Source organism: Salvelinus fontinalis, chromosome 32, assembly GCF_029448725.1.
Source record: "Salvelinus fontinalis isolate EN_2023a chromosome 32, ASM2944872v1, whole genome shotgun sequence".
Lineage (NCBI taxonomy): Eukaryota > Metazoa > Chordata > Actinopteri > Salmoniformes > Salmonidae > Salvelinus > Salvelinus fontinalis.
In genome coordinates, this window is record NC_074696.1 from 21,230,432 (window position 1) to 21,243,626 (window position 13,195).

At 39.5% G+C, this 13,195-nt stretch overlaps 1 protein-coding gene across 1 annotated transcript; it reads left to right on the plus strand.

Moving 5' to 3' along the window:
• Nucleotides 1-8,233: 8,233 nt before the first annotated feature.
• LOC129830539 (homeobox protein Hox-A13a-like) lies at nt 8,234-10,142 on the plus strand. The gene is made up of 2 exons (XM_055893106.1): nt 8,234-8,921; nt 9,156-10,142. Exons 1-2 carry the CDS (start codon nt 8,255-8,257, stop codon nt 9,401-9,403), a joined length of 915 nt encoding a protein of 304 aa, XP_055749081.1. The 5' UTR covers nt 8,234-8,254; the 3' UTR covers nt 9,404-10,142.
• Nucleotides 10,143-13,195: the final 3,053 nt, after the last annotated feature.

The window sequence follows — 13,195 nt, forward strand, 5'->3', positions numbered from 1 at the left end:
ATATTATTGAGCATGTATTCATTGGGTGTTTATAACTAGTGATTTACTGTTGTATTCATAATATCGGATGAATTGATCTTTTGAAACGAAATGCATTTGATACTGTGTAAACCGAGCCTTCCATATTTTCCCTTCCAAAAACCTCTCCTGCTATGTTCCACTCTCTCTCAACTGTTTTTCTTCCATTCATCTGGGTTCATGGAAATATATCGACTGGTCTGAGAACTCTGAAACTGATTTATAGCCCAAGGCTAAATATTTGTACAGTAGTATAATACCCAGAATCACAGCCAAATGTACACATTCTGTTTTGGCAGAAAATTAAAGGATACTTTTCTCCATAGGCCTAGCTATATACAGTATGTCTTAGTTATCAATTGTGCTATGCTGTATCTCTGATCGGCTGATACTTTGTGGCATAAGCAGTACTTTATACACAATAGCTGGCTCTTTACCAACTAGGTTTGAAAACAGCTATTATATCTTTTACATGTCTTTTTCTGCCCGTCTACATTGTACAAATAAATATAGATGAATAGAATACATATTTTGTCAATCCCTTTGTGTTGGATGAAATAAAAATAAAATAAGGAAACTGTGACGCCTATTTGAAGGCAATGTCCAATTTCCAATTTCCTTGGTCTATAATTATATCTAAACGCTATACCAAGTAGACAGACGTTTCCTGATATACATGTTTGTTTGCAATATTTCGTGTACATCACACCATTCAATTTCGTGTACATTTCGCTGCAAATGTTTTAAGTTAATTTTCTCCATAGAATCTGGTATAAAAAAATAGAATGTAGGGAATCCTTGAAAATAATATTTAAGTTGATGTCATACGCGCTTAAATGAATAGTTTTTGTTCAATCAGTCCCTATAGGCTATGCTATTTTTCATAGAGGCCCTCATGACCTCTTGTATCCTTGTGTTTCACTCGATCCTTGTGCTATAGGATACACATAAGGATGGACTATAGAAGCCCTTGTGTTTCACTTGATCTTTGTGCTATAGGATACACATAAGGATTGACTATAGAAGCTCTTGTGTTTCACTTGATCTTTGTGCTATAGGATACACATAAGGATGGACTATAGAAGCCCTTGTGTTTCACTTGATCTTTGTGCTATAGGATACACATAAGGATTGACTATAGAAGCTCTTGTGTTTCACTTGATCTTTGTGCTATAGGATACACATAAGGATGGACTATAGAAGCCCTTGTGTGTCACTTGTGAGGAGTTTTGCAGCGTACCAGTCATGACAGATAGGCCTACTATCTTGTGATCTGTCAGCAGATAAGCCAACACTTACAATGCTCTTTTGCGCAATTCAAGGATGACCTTGTTCGTTTACAGTAGAGGCACTTTATTGTGTGTGTTTTAGATATGGTACTCGGAGGACACCAGATGGGGTAGGATGGCTCGCTCATTGTTTATAGTACTTTCACTCTGGTTTTCACTCAAAGTAGATTTCTAGTTGTGTTTTAACGGTTTGACCCACAAACGTCTGTTCTCCGTAGGCTATTTGTGGGCTTAAGTGCAAGAACCGAAAGGCAGACGGACCGCGGTGTGTTATGCTTTTGCTCTCGTCTTTGCAAGTGTCTAGTACACCGGTCGAACAAAGAGGGAAGCGGCCCCCTCAGCAGACCTTGCAGATTGTGCCGTTTTGGGTTTTACTAGTGGGCACAACTTGAACTTGACCATGGAGTCTGCGCAGTGCTCGATGCAACCCCCGACTATAGGCTAGGCCATATATCTCACTATTTTAGTTTTGAACAAGAGTGGGCTATGGCAAAAAATTGAGTGGGCCATGGCAAAAAATTAAACCACTTTAAATTTCACATGGAATGGTTTTGCTTATAGAATTGTCAGTAAGAAGGATACGCCAATGGAATAATATATTTTATGCTATACTAGCCCCTCCCCTTTCCTCTGCCACAACTTGGCCTTGAAACTAGATGACGCAGACACCAGAGCTTTAATTGCGTTGACCTTGGAACGCGCCCGTAAATATGTCAAGAGAATGCGAGGTGACTAGAGCTGCCTGCAGATCTCTTCTGTTGTTAAGCCCCCCTTTATCGCTCCTTGCGCCTCTATTTGTTACTGCTAACCGCTCTTCTCACTAACGGAGGTCTTACCTAGGCACTGACACCTACATCACCCCGTTAAACCAAAAACACCATTTGGTAGCCGTATGGGTTTTACCACAATGTCAACAATAGCGTAGCAAACCAAGACACCCAGCACTCACCTGGCGCGAACCTTTGAAACGCTACCTGTTTTAATTTGGAGCATTATAACTTGGGTCTTTAATTTTAAAAGGACAGTATATCATATAAACGCTATGTCCGTTGGAAGATGTACAGTTCGTTTCTAGTCTATCTTCTACCGCTATTCCAGAATCCTTACAGATCCGAGTCTACCCTTTTAGTTGGTACAGCCTTTGTTTATGGATTACACACATCGTTCCTAGCTGAAACGCCAACATACCACACGTCTTATGGTCGAGAAGATCCACATGTTGGCTTTGGGAATCGAACATGGAGAGGCTTGTGCCAGGCGTGTGCCAGGCTTGTTCCAGGCTACCTTTCCTTGAAATTAAGCCATTGACTTAATCAGTGAATGCCAAGATTTAGAAATATGGCCTTGAACGAATGTTCTGACTTTATGTACTCAAGTTTATTTGTATTTATCCAATACAACCAGGTTAACAGAAAGCTAGTTTCACAGAAGACCAAATGTTGCATCATTTTTCTTCCTAAAACTATGCGATTACGAAATATACAAATTCTATATTGTTGAAGAAGTTGCTTTATCAAAGCAGCTTTATCTAATGGGTCATACTTTTTTTCATGTTTTTTAATTTTTCCTAGGCAAGTAAGTTAAGAACAAATTCTTATCTTATTTGACGGCCTAGGAACCGGTTAACTGCCTTGTTCAGGGGCAGAACGACAGATATCATCCCTTGTCAGCTCCGGGATTCGATCTTGCAACCTTTCGGTCGAACGCTCTTACCACTAGGCTACCTGCCGCACCTCATATGGGGGTGATGTTGTGTCGACGACATATTTTTTGTCATGTAGCGGACGTGCTTATCCAGAGCAACTTACAGGAGCAATGAGGGTCATCAGGGATTCGAACCAGCGACTTTTCCGTTAATGGCTCGATGCTCTTAACTGCTAGGCTACCTGCCGCCCCATTGTAATCTCTTGACAGGATAAAATGTCTTGAACGTTTCGAATGACCAACTGAATGTGACATTGTGCAACGCTTGTTTTTTTGTTTTTTAAGTAAAAATGATTTGGTTTATGTGAAATCGAAGCTTGTTGTATAGGCTTGTTGTATAGGCTTGTTGTATAGGCTAATGTGACTTCTATGAAAAGGCAGAATTTTCGTTAGCATATTAAACAAATGTGGTTGGTAATTTTAGAGTAAAATGTTATATTATATTATATCTAGAATACATGCAAATCGAGCATTGCGTGTAACCAGTGCATCATTGATGGCAGGAATTTCCTTTATATAAAAAAATATATTTTCCTTTCGAATGATGAAATATGTAACTAAATCACGAACGGTTCGGTGTATTTCATAACCAAGGACAACAGAAGTCACTAATAAAATGGAATTTCAAGTTCACTGGAAACAAATGTCTATGTAGTAAAATAATTTTTTACATTAAAGTTAATAACGTCAATATAATATGGATTTTAAGTGGTTTTGCACAAATTATGTTTATCGTTTTAAACCATGAGATGTAAAGCCTAAAAATGTTGGCTCTATGTTTAGGCGAAATGGCGTTATTGTTGAAATCTTATAGGTTATAGGCTATTTTGTTGGTGTTTAGCCTAATTGTAAACACTTTGACGTTAATTTCTGTATTTTGCAATACAGAGCTTTTTAGGAACTTTATTTTATGTTAATGCTAGTTTGAAATTATGCTTTTACTGTCGAGTTGTTTTGTTTATTGTTAATGACGAATCGTTTTGGCCTTACAAAAACGCAAGTGGCTATTGTGAAACATTTGTTCATACGTAATGAAGTCATCAGGAAGTCGAAGGACGAACATAGTTTCCTGATGGTTCAATCTGAGTCAACTTGATGGTTAGTGAATGACTGGATATTCCGTATATAGCCTACTACCGCCGTCTTGATAGAATTTGTGTTGAACATAATTTTCCTTTGTATGTTAACTGAAAAAGTTCCACGGCCTCGTCCTTGGGACAATAATGTTTAGGAAGAGTTCATGTCACCAGAAAGATAGTTATCCTACAGGGGCTGGCTGGCTAGCCTAATCGGTCCACTCATTGAAGACTGGTAACATTCGAAAATACAACAGATGTGGACATGGATAGTGGCTGATGTTTAACTGCAATTATCTGTAGGCCCATATATTTACTGGGATTCCATTGTGCCAATAAATGATTTAACATGTAGCTTACATAGCTATAGTTTTATCAGCCCGTTAACAAAATGTTTAAGACTTCTACTTTGTGACACTTAGACTCAAAGCGAATGTATAAGAGAGCTGTCAGTCAGGGGCGATTCAAGAGCCACCCTGTTGGCTCATTCTCCAATTTCCTTTTTATTTTATCCTTTAGTGGCACATCACGTTGCAGTCCGGAGAACATGGAAAAGTCATGTGCCAGGCCGCCCTTGTGGTTCACTGGCTCGACCGCAGAAACATATTTGTATTCCTCTGGCTATAGTTTTTCTACCACAGTTTAGCTTCACATCACACCATAACAAATGGATAAGGCACATATTGGTTTCACGTTAGGGATTGAATAAAATATACGGATTGGAAATTGGCCCCCATCTTTGCAACTTATTGTAATAGTCATTGTTATTTGAAAATGGTAATATGATGATAGTTCATAGCTTAAAAAATGGTTTTGGTTTTTCATTAATGAGTTTAGACTTCTTTTTGTAGGCTTATTGTTACGTCGCATACAATTAAAATGTTATTATTTGCCGCGCAATGACAATGCCAGTCGAAGGAAGCTAAGCATTTCCATGCTCTTGGTAATGACCTCACAGACGGGTCTCCCCAGCCAGTAGAATGTCTGAGCCAGGTTCATGGGGCATGGCGGTGGTCTGTTCCTCGCTAGGATGTCTGGTCTGGTCAGACCACTGGCTCAAAGCAGACCGCATATGCGCGCGCCGCTGTCTCGGTGACAGCTCCTCATTTGTTTTGATTGCAGGCCCGGCGCTGGAAAACCAGGGTTTGAGAATTAACCTCGCTTTAGATTGCTATTTATTGGACTAGTTCATGTAAATATTGAATCTACTGTATTACAATTTCGAAAAGTTTGATTTTGGAACATCTTGGTGGGTCTAACCCATACTAATGTGAGCAAAAAGAGAAAGTAATAGCGTTGAAGCGTGATGACTCACACCTGATTCACAAAGCCGTTATGTTTGTATCATAGCTTCTTTGTTATCGGTTAATTAGTACTCGCACACATCATGGCTACTGAACGTATTAAAACAATCTTTTATGTAAAATATATTTGATAACACGGAGTCGAGTCATTTCACGATATGAATCGAGTAGAATTTTCAAATCTGTTTATGGCTTAGATAAAGATAAGTTAAACACCCAATGTGGGAATCAAATGGTGAAATACCAACTTATTTGATCACATAGATTCTCGGAATGTGAATTAGATCAAACATATAGAATAATCTTAAAATAACTCGCCAAATGGGAGGATAATGAATAGTTCCTTATCGTTTTAGAACAAAGCCTATGGGATTGCTTTAAGCTGTAGCACATATAATTGTTAGTCAACGAGTTGATTAAAAAAAGCACACACTAATTTCAATATCGCAATAATAGATCACCTTTCACAACAAACCGGTAGGCTACAACGCCATCAATCAGTATCTATGTCTGACGAATTAAGACTGGGGATGTCGTTTTAGTTTAATCAAGTTAAGGAAGACATAAGTCGTCTACTTTTTAAAGTAGGGGCCGTTAGACAATCCTAACATTTTGATTTTGGAACTGTTAATCTGCTGAGACTATCCGAACACCCTGATGTAGCCTATTAATGCGTTTTAAGATGAATTTTGACTCCCGTTACGGCATCACAAGGTAAACGAAATCTGGGTAGGCGACCAATTGCGTAACATAAAGCTACAAATAATATCTGTTGTCTCTCGTTTTAGCTGACGTCTGATAGGGTACGACAGTTTATTTAACTATTCTCAAAGTCCCTCATCCATCCAGATTATTCAAATAATAGACATACAAAGAAAGAACTGGTCTGACTTGATAATTAATATGTCTACGTTTGTTATTAGGCCTATTGTTTAATGGATAATGTGAACCCTACACGCGATCTAGCTTTAATATCGAATAGGCCTATTCAATGGTAGTATTTTAGCTGTGGCTGAGGGCTGAGGCACTGTTTTCTTTTATTAATATTACTATGACGTGATAATAGGTAAGAATACCTACAGAAAATGTTTTCCTGAATTCTATATGAGTGCATCACAATAATAGTATTATGACGCGATAATCGGCAAGAATGCCTATGGAAAAATTTTGAATTATGAATTAATCATTGCGCACTTTATTTTTGGTCCATTTGTAGTCTGAAACTAACTTTAACATTTGACTACTTGCATCATTTAATTTAGGCCTATCTGTGATACACCGCTGAAGTTCACAAACTACAACCAATTGACCATATTTGTCTTGCGTTATACTGCAAAAAAACTAAAATATTCTGTATAGGCTTGTGTATTTTCTCCCGACGCAATATAATTGGAAAGAGAGCCCCTGGCGGTAAACACCACCAAGCAGACAAGCCAACGCCACGTCTATCCTTCTTCTGAGAGATCACATCATCAAGTCTTCGCTAAACCTCTCCAAAACACGAGATTGGCTTGCAAATGCAACATTCCGGTTACTTTTCCAATGTGAGACACATGATGCCTAAAACGGTTTCCTTAGACACAAAGAGAAGAAAACGTTTGCGAAAACAAAATGATAGTAAAACTTTATACCCTCCAAAGCTTTCATTCGGTCAGGAATTCTCACCCCTCCTCTGCCCTTTTCAAGAACAGACCGGTCCTTCAAAGACTGAATAACCCAACAGACTCGTCCGCTAGACATCAACTTTCAACTTGACCTTGGCCTCTAGCCGCGTCTACCCAGTAGGCTATGTAAAAACCAACTGCGCCAAACTTGATAGCTATTTTCTGTCTTTGCATATTGTAAAGCGAGGGGTATGGTATTTGCTGTGCACACTGACGTTATATCCGAATTCTCACTAATGTATTGAATGCTCGAACCTGTGTCCATCACTCTCACTTGAGTGATAAGAAAACGGGGCGTTTTGATTGAATCACCCATGGATTTGAGCCAATGTCTCTTTAGTTGCAAAATGAGACGGACGTTTTCCAAGTCTATATTTTGTTGTTGTTCTAAAGCCTTGTTAATTTTAATTCTCATCTGTTTATTCTCTATCATATGCGTGTCGTCGGTTTTCCTCACAGTGGTTCGGTCTGTTCAGACACTGTTCGCATTAGTAGTTAATCTCCATCATCTTTTAAGGGATGTTAGGAAACGTGTCCTTGGCGAACCATTCCTTATGCTATGTACTACTTACTAGTCGAATTATGTGAACTGTATGAGGGTTTGAATGGATTATACTTTGTGGAATTAATACAGGCTCACAATCTTCAAAATAATCAGCAATGACATTGTGTCATAGACATGGTTACACGTATTTCCTTTATGTGCGTAAAAGCAACGTGTATGGATGATTGTAAGTAGGTGAATCACCGCAGTCGTTTGAAACAGTCTGGACAACTAAGTTATTTTTATTTGGCTTTCCAATTATAAAAGAGGAACCTTTTCAAACAAATGTGTCCGTCACACAGTTAGGTTTGAAGTGTAACCTTTATATAGGAGTCATAGGAGAGGATATTTGTTGTTTGTTTTAGATTTACTCACGAAACCCTCTTGTTTTTGAGCGGCAAAAAGACAAGCCAAATCCCTTGATAGGTACGGTCATCTGACAACACCGCATTTTTCTACATTTAATTATCTGCACTGGGAGATGTTTATCGTGCTCTTTGCATATCACGTGGGCCCTTCTTGGCCAATGAAGGCGCGACCTTGGTTGCACCAGGGCACGTCAGAGTGGTTTACTCTCTCCGAATCAGTATCTCCTTTTTTCAGTCTCTGTGCTTTTTTAAAAAGAGCCAGACGCCTCAATGTTGGATGTCGTGCTATGACAACGTCACTGCTACTCCGTCCTCGCTGGGTCGACCCGTCGGTAATGTTCCTCTACGACAACGTTTCCGATGAAGTGAGCAAGAACATGGACGCTAGCGGTGGTGGTTTTGCGGGAGGCAACTTTGCGGCGAACCAATGCAGAAACCTGATGGCGCACCCCGCGTCCCTCGCTCCGAGCACCGCGTACTCGTCAAGTGAGGTCCCCATCTCCGGTATGGGTGAGCAGGCCAAGCAGTGCAGCCCTTGCTCGGCTGCGCAAAGCTCCTCCAGTGCGTCCCTGCCCTATGGATACTTCGGTAGCGGCTACTACCCGTGCAGAATGTCGCACCACAGTAGCATAAAGTCGTGCGGCACGCAGCCCCCCTCTGCGTACGGGGAGAAGTACATGGACACGTCCGCCTCGGGCGATGACTTCACCTCGCGGGCCAAGGAGTTCGCCTTCTATCCGAGCTATGCGTCCGGGCCGTACCAGCCCGTTCCCAGTTACCTGGACGTCCCCGTAGTTCCAACTATGAGCGGGCCAGCAGAACCCAGACACGAGCCCCTGCTGCCCATGGAGAGCTATCAGCCATGGGCTCTGACTACAAACGGGTGGAACGGACAAGTCTACTGCACCAAGGAGCAGCCTCAGCCCGGACATATGTGGAAATCCTCCATACCAGGTACAACACAAGGAGGGAGCCCTCAGGTTTTTACGCAATAAACCAGACAGTCTTTTCAGTGTGTTTTTATAGTTATATGTACGAAATATTTTAGCCTTCATGTATGCCTAATGTAACAACATTTTCGAAACGATGCATTTTTTGTAAAACTATCTTGTATGATAGCATATGGCTAGGCTACTATTTTAATCTTATTATACCATATCTATTTTGTTTTCCGTTTTGCTCCACCAGACGCAATGTCTCACATAGGAGGGGACGTGAGTTCCTTCAGACGTGGAAGAAAGAAGCGCGTGCCATACACCAAGGTGCAACTGAAGGAACTTGAGCGCGAGTACGCGGCCAATAAATTCATAACGAAGGACAAACGAAGGAGGATATCGGCCCAGACGAATCTATCCGAGCGACAGGTCACTATCTGGTTTCAGAACAGACGGGTAAAGGAGAAGAAGGTGGTCGTCAAAGTGAAGAGCATCAGCTAGTTCTGAACGATGGGAATTGAGTACACACACACAAACACACACACACACATACACACACACACAAACACACACACTCAAAATGCTCTTCACGCTTTTTGGTTGGAACAGTTGACTCATTATATCCCACCGATCATGATTCACAAATGTAGGCCTACTTTGCCAAATGCGTTCCGGGACCTTTTTGGAACGAATATGCATAAAAACTCTGGACCTTCCACCTTTCCTCCATGATGTAAAATATTGTTCGCGGTGAATGGATCCCAAAGCAGGAAGGGGCGTGTAAACTTTGCGACTGGTATGCAGTACAGGAAAACAGACACCCTTCAGAGGTGTGTGTTTTAGTTTCTAATTTTATCTGCAACTTCACCATGTGGAGGGAAAAAAAACATTTGGAAATCCACAGGAAGTGACGGCATTTAGGATTATAGCTTCCACGGTTAAATATTAATCCGTTCCATTTCCCCTTCAACACACCACTTATCATGTGCATCTTTATTTAAAGTTAAGCTTTTTCAAATGGTTCTCTTGCTCTCACTCATAACGAATCCATGGTGCATTCCCTCTTGTAATGCATAGATAATGGTCTGTGTGCCCATATGAACCATAGGTTTTATATTGTGTGTGTATTCATGTGGTTGTATAAGTAAACTATGCAGACAAAACTATAATATTTCAGGGCATCTGTGTGTGTCTGTAAAACATGTCGGTGTAGAAGGATTGACATGAAAATCCGTCCCAATAAAATATGGACATTGTTGAATCAATCATATATATCCACGACTTCTGTTTTGAGCATCCATCCAGTATATTGCAGAGAAATGGTTCAGTTTTTGGTGACATTTTGATGTCAATTGTGTCATTTTGTCATAGCTATTCAAATGTGAAAGGATCAGTCATAAGTTGGTTGAAGTTATGCTTAGATTCAGAGGCAGTGTGAGAGGCTCGAGTAGGTCTGTTTACGGTGTGTAAGGAACATGTCTGACCGCGGTGATTTATGCGTCACTGCGGAAGGTCCTCGTTTAGCCATACTGGGTTACTCTGGGCTCTGTCGTTTTTTGTGCGTTAATTCCATGTGTCGCCTGGTTGTGATGTTATTACGAAGAGTCTGAAGCTATCTATTGAGTGCATCAAAAATGTCTAATTCTGGAGAAAGATCAAATAATGGAAGTTGGTTTTGAGTGTATGTGCTGGACTATAATGCCAACATCGCCATCTACTGATGAAATTCTCTCAAGCGCTACAGTAGTTGACTGTAGCCAGACTGGCATATGAATATGTTCTACCCTACTTTGCCACATCAACTTGGCAATAATAATAATATAGTTACATTTATATGAGATCAATGTGGAAATATTTAGCAACAATACCTGGACAAACAGCCTATTCGAAGCGATACTTGCTCCAAATGTTCTCTATTTGTTTGTCCTGTTGTGTTTACTGTTACATGTTTAGATCTCAGTTGTGAATGTTCCGTTCATTTCGATTATTCGGATTATTTTACATGCTTTCACAGGCATTTTTGTCCATTTTCGCGTCATAATACTATTACTGTGATGCAATCATATAGAGAATGCAGGAAGCATTTCTTCGATAGGAATTCCTACTTATTATTACGTGAAAATAATATCAGTAAAAACGTAAATTTGATGCACTGTCTCAGCCACAGCTAAAATATCAGAATTTCAAAGGTGTTTCCATATAACCGCTTCAGCGTCACAGAGGTGAGCATTTTGGATTTTGAACATTAGTATGCCCCCCATTGGGTGCAGAAAACACCCACGCGCGGTTTAGGCTAGTGTTGTTTCCGATTTTCTTGCACTAATCTGCAATAATATTTTCAATGATGTCATCAATGATCTCGTCATCCCAACGACAAAGTCTGTATGAAAATGTTTATCATTTCGGCATTTCTTAATCCCCTGTATGACTGATCATCTTTTGTTGTAACAGGTGAGCGTCTCGCGTTCATGTCTGCTGATAATATCCATATCACACTAAATCACAAAATGAGAAGCGATTTGAAATGCGGGATATTATTGCTGCAGGTCTAGATTGTGATGCAGGTCTACATGTTTAATTCTAAAATAGTTTGGATTGAAAACGTGCATGGGTGGCACATTATATTAACCGCAGTACTAGTCTAATCCGTGGAGTAACTTTATAATGAGCTAGAAGCCTATACAATACCATTTTAGCTCAAACGTTTTTAGATTTTCTTGGAAAATAGACTTAACAATAAAGATAGTTTAAATAAAGGTATTTATGCACATCTGTATGCAGGCTAATATGAAGTGCTAACCCGTGAATTTAACATCGAGAGAAAAGGCCGCAGCCTTTTGATTCGCTGATGCTGCATTATCACGCCACCAGCCGTAGCCTACAACTATTCTATTATTCCCATTCAGAAGTGGCTGAAAATGTAGAATTTATAATAGAGCGCTTTCTTAAATAATATTCTGATATGCACCATGTACTACTCTGGTGACTCAAGATAAAAATGTTTCTCGTTGACAGGCCTATCACTTTGGTTCTATTACCGTATTAGTGGAATCATATCCGTTAAGTCTCAGTGTACTAGGCTTAGGACTGTATCATGCATTTTTACTGTGGCACAGACCACCACTCTTCAAATAAGAGAAGAACGCGGACGTGAAACTAGCAAAGCAAACAAACATGGTGATTATATAGGGGAAAGGATTTGCACTTACAGAACCCGTAGCAATGACTTGTGTTTTTATTGTTGTAGGGAGTTCAAAAGCTCCTTGTCATTATCTTCGTGAATGCCAGACTATGAACATTTACCACAAACATTTCACGATCAAATAGAAACTTATTATAATTGTAAAATGTTTACTCTAATGTATCCTGCGGTAACCGAATTCTGCCAGAAAATATAAATACATACTGTTCCCACGAATCAGAATGCATAGGCCTTCGCATGTTTGGCTGCATATTTCAATGTCATTGAGGTTGCGTTTGTTTTCTGAATAAATATGCTGAGTGTAGGCTATGTTGCATTGCAAAATCAAAGTCTTCAACGCAGGAAGCAGCAGAGCAAACTCATATAGTCTATACAGGTAAACATACCAGAATATTAAATGTTTTCAGGCTCTACTACTTTAAGTTATCCATATATCGTAAATAAATTGATTCAGTTGCTGCAGGAAAATGTATATCATTTAAGAAAAGCAAACGTCTGGCCTACTCCGTGGCACAGGGAAATAACAAGACACATTATGCTTCTAGGCTGTGCCATTGTCTTTTGCTATTTTTAATCAGTGATCTCGCACAACTGTGGTGCATGCTATTTTTAATCAGTGATCTCGCACAACTGTGGTGCATGCTATTTTTCTAGCAACATCCGGAATCACACATTAATACATTTGAAATAGAAACGGTCGCGTCCTAATGTTTTTGCTGATTAAAAAAGTTGCTTCTATAATGCTAACGATTAAACACCGTTGTAGATGTTATGTTCATAGTCTATAGGCTGTCATGAAGGCAGGTGAAATGTGCTATCACATCAAAATATAACATTATAACATATCTAACCTAAATAAGGCTACAATGTCTCTTGATTAAAAACAAGTTCTCGAAATGATTTGTTTTACTATAGTACTTTTGTATTACTTTTATATTAGTAATACATGCATGGTTTATGATGTATAATAAATTATGATTTGCAGTTTAAAACAGTTTTTTAATTGGTAACAAAACATGTAGTCCTAATCATATGATAACTATTTAAGCAGCATAAAGAGATGAATTTCAAATTAAGTATTGTCGGTAATT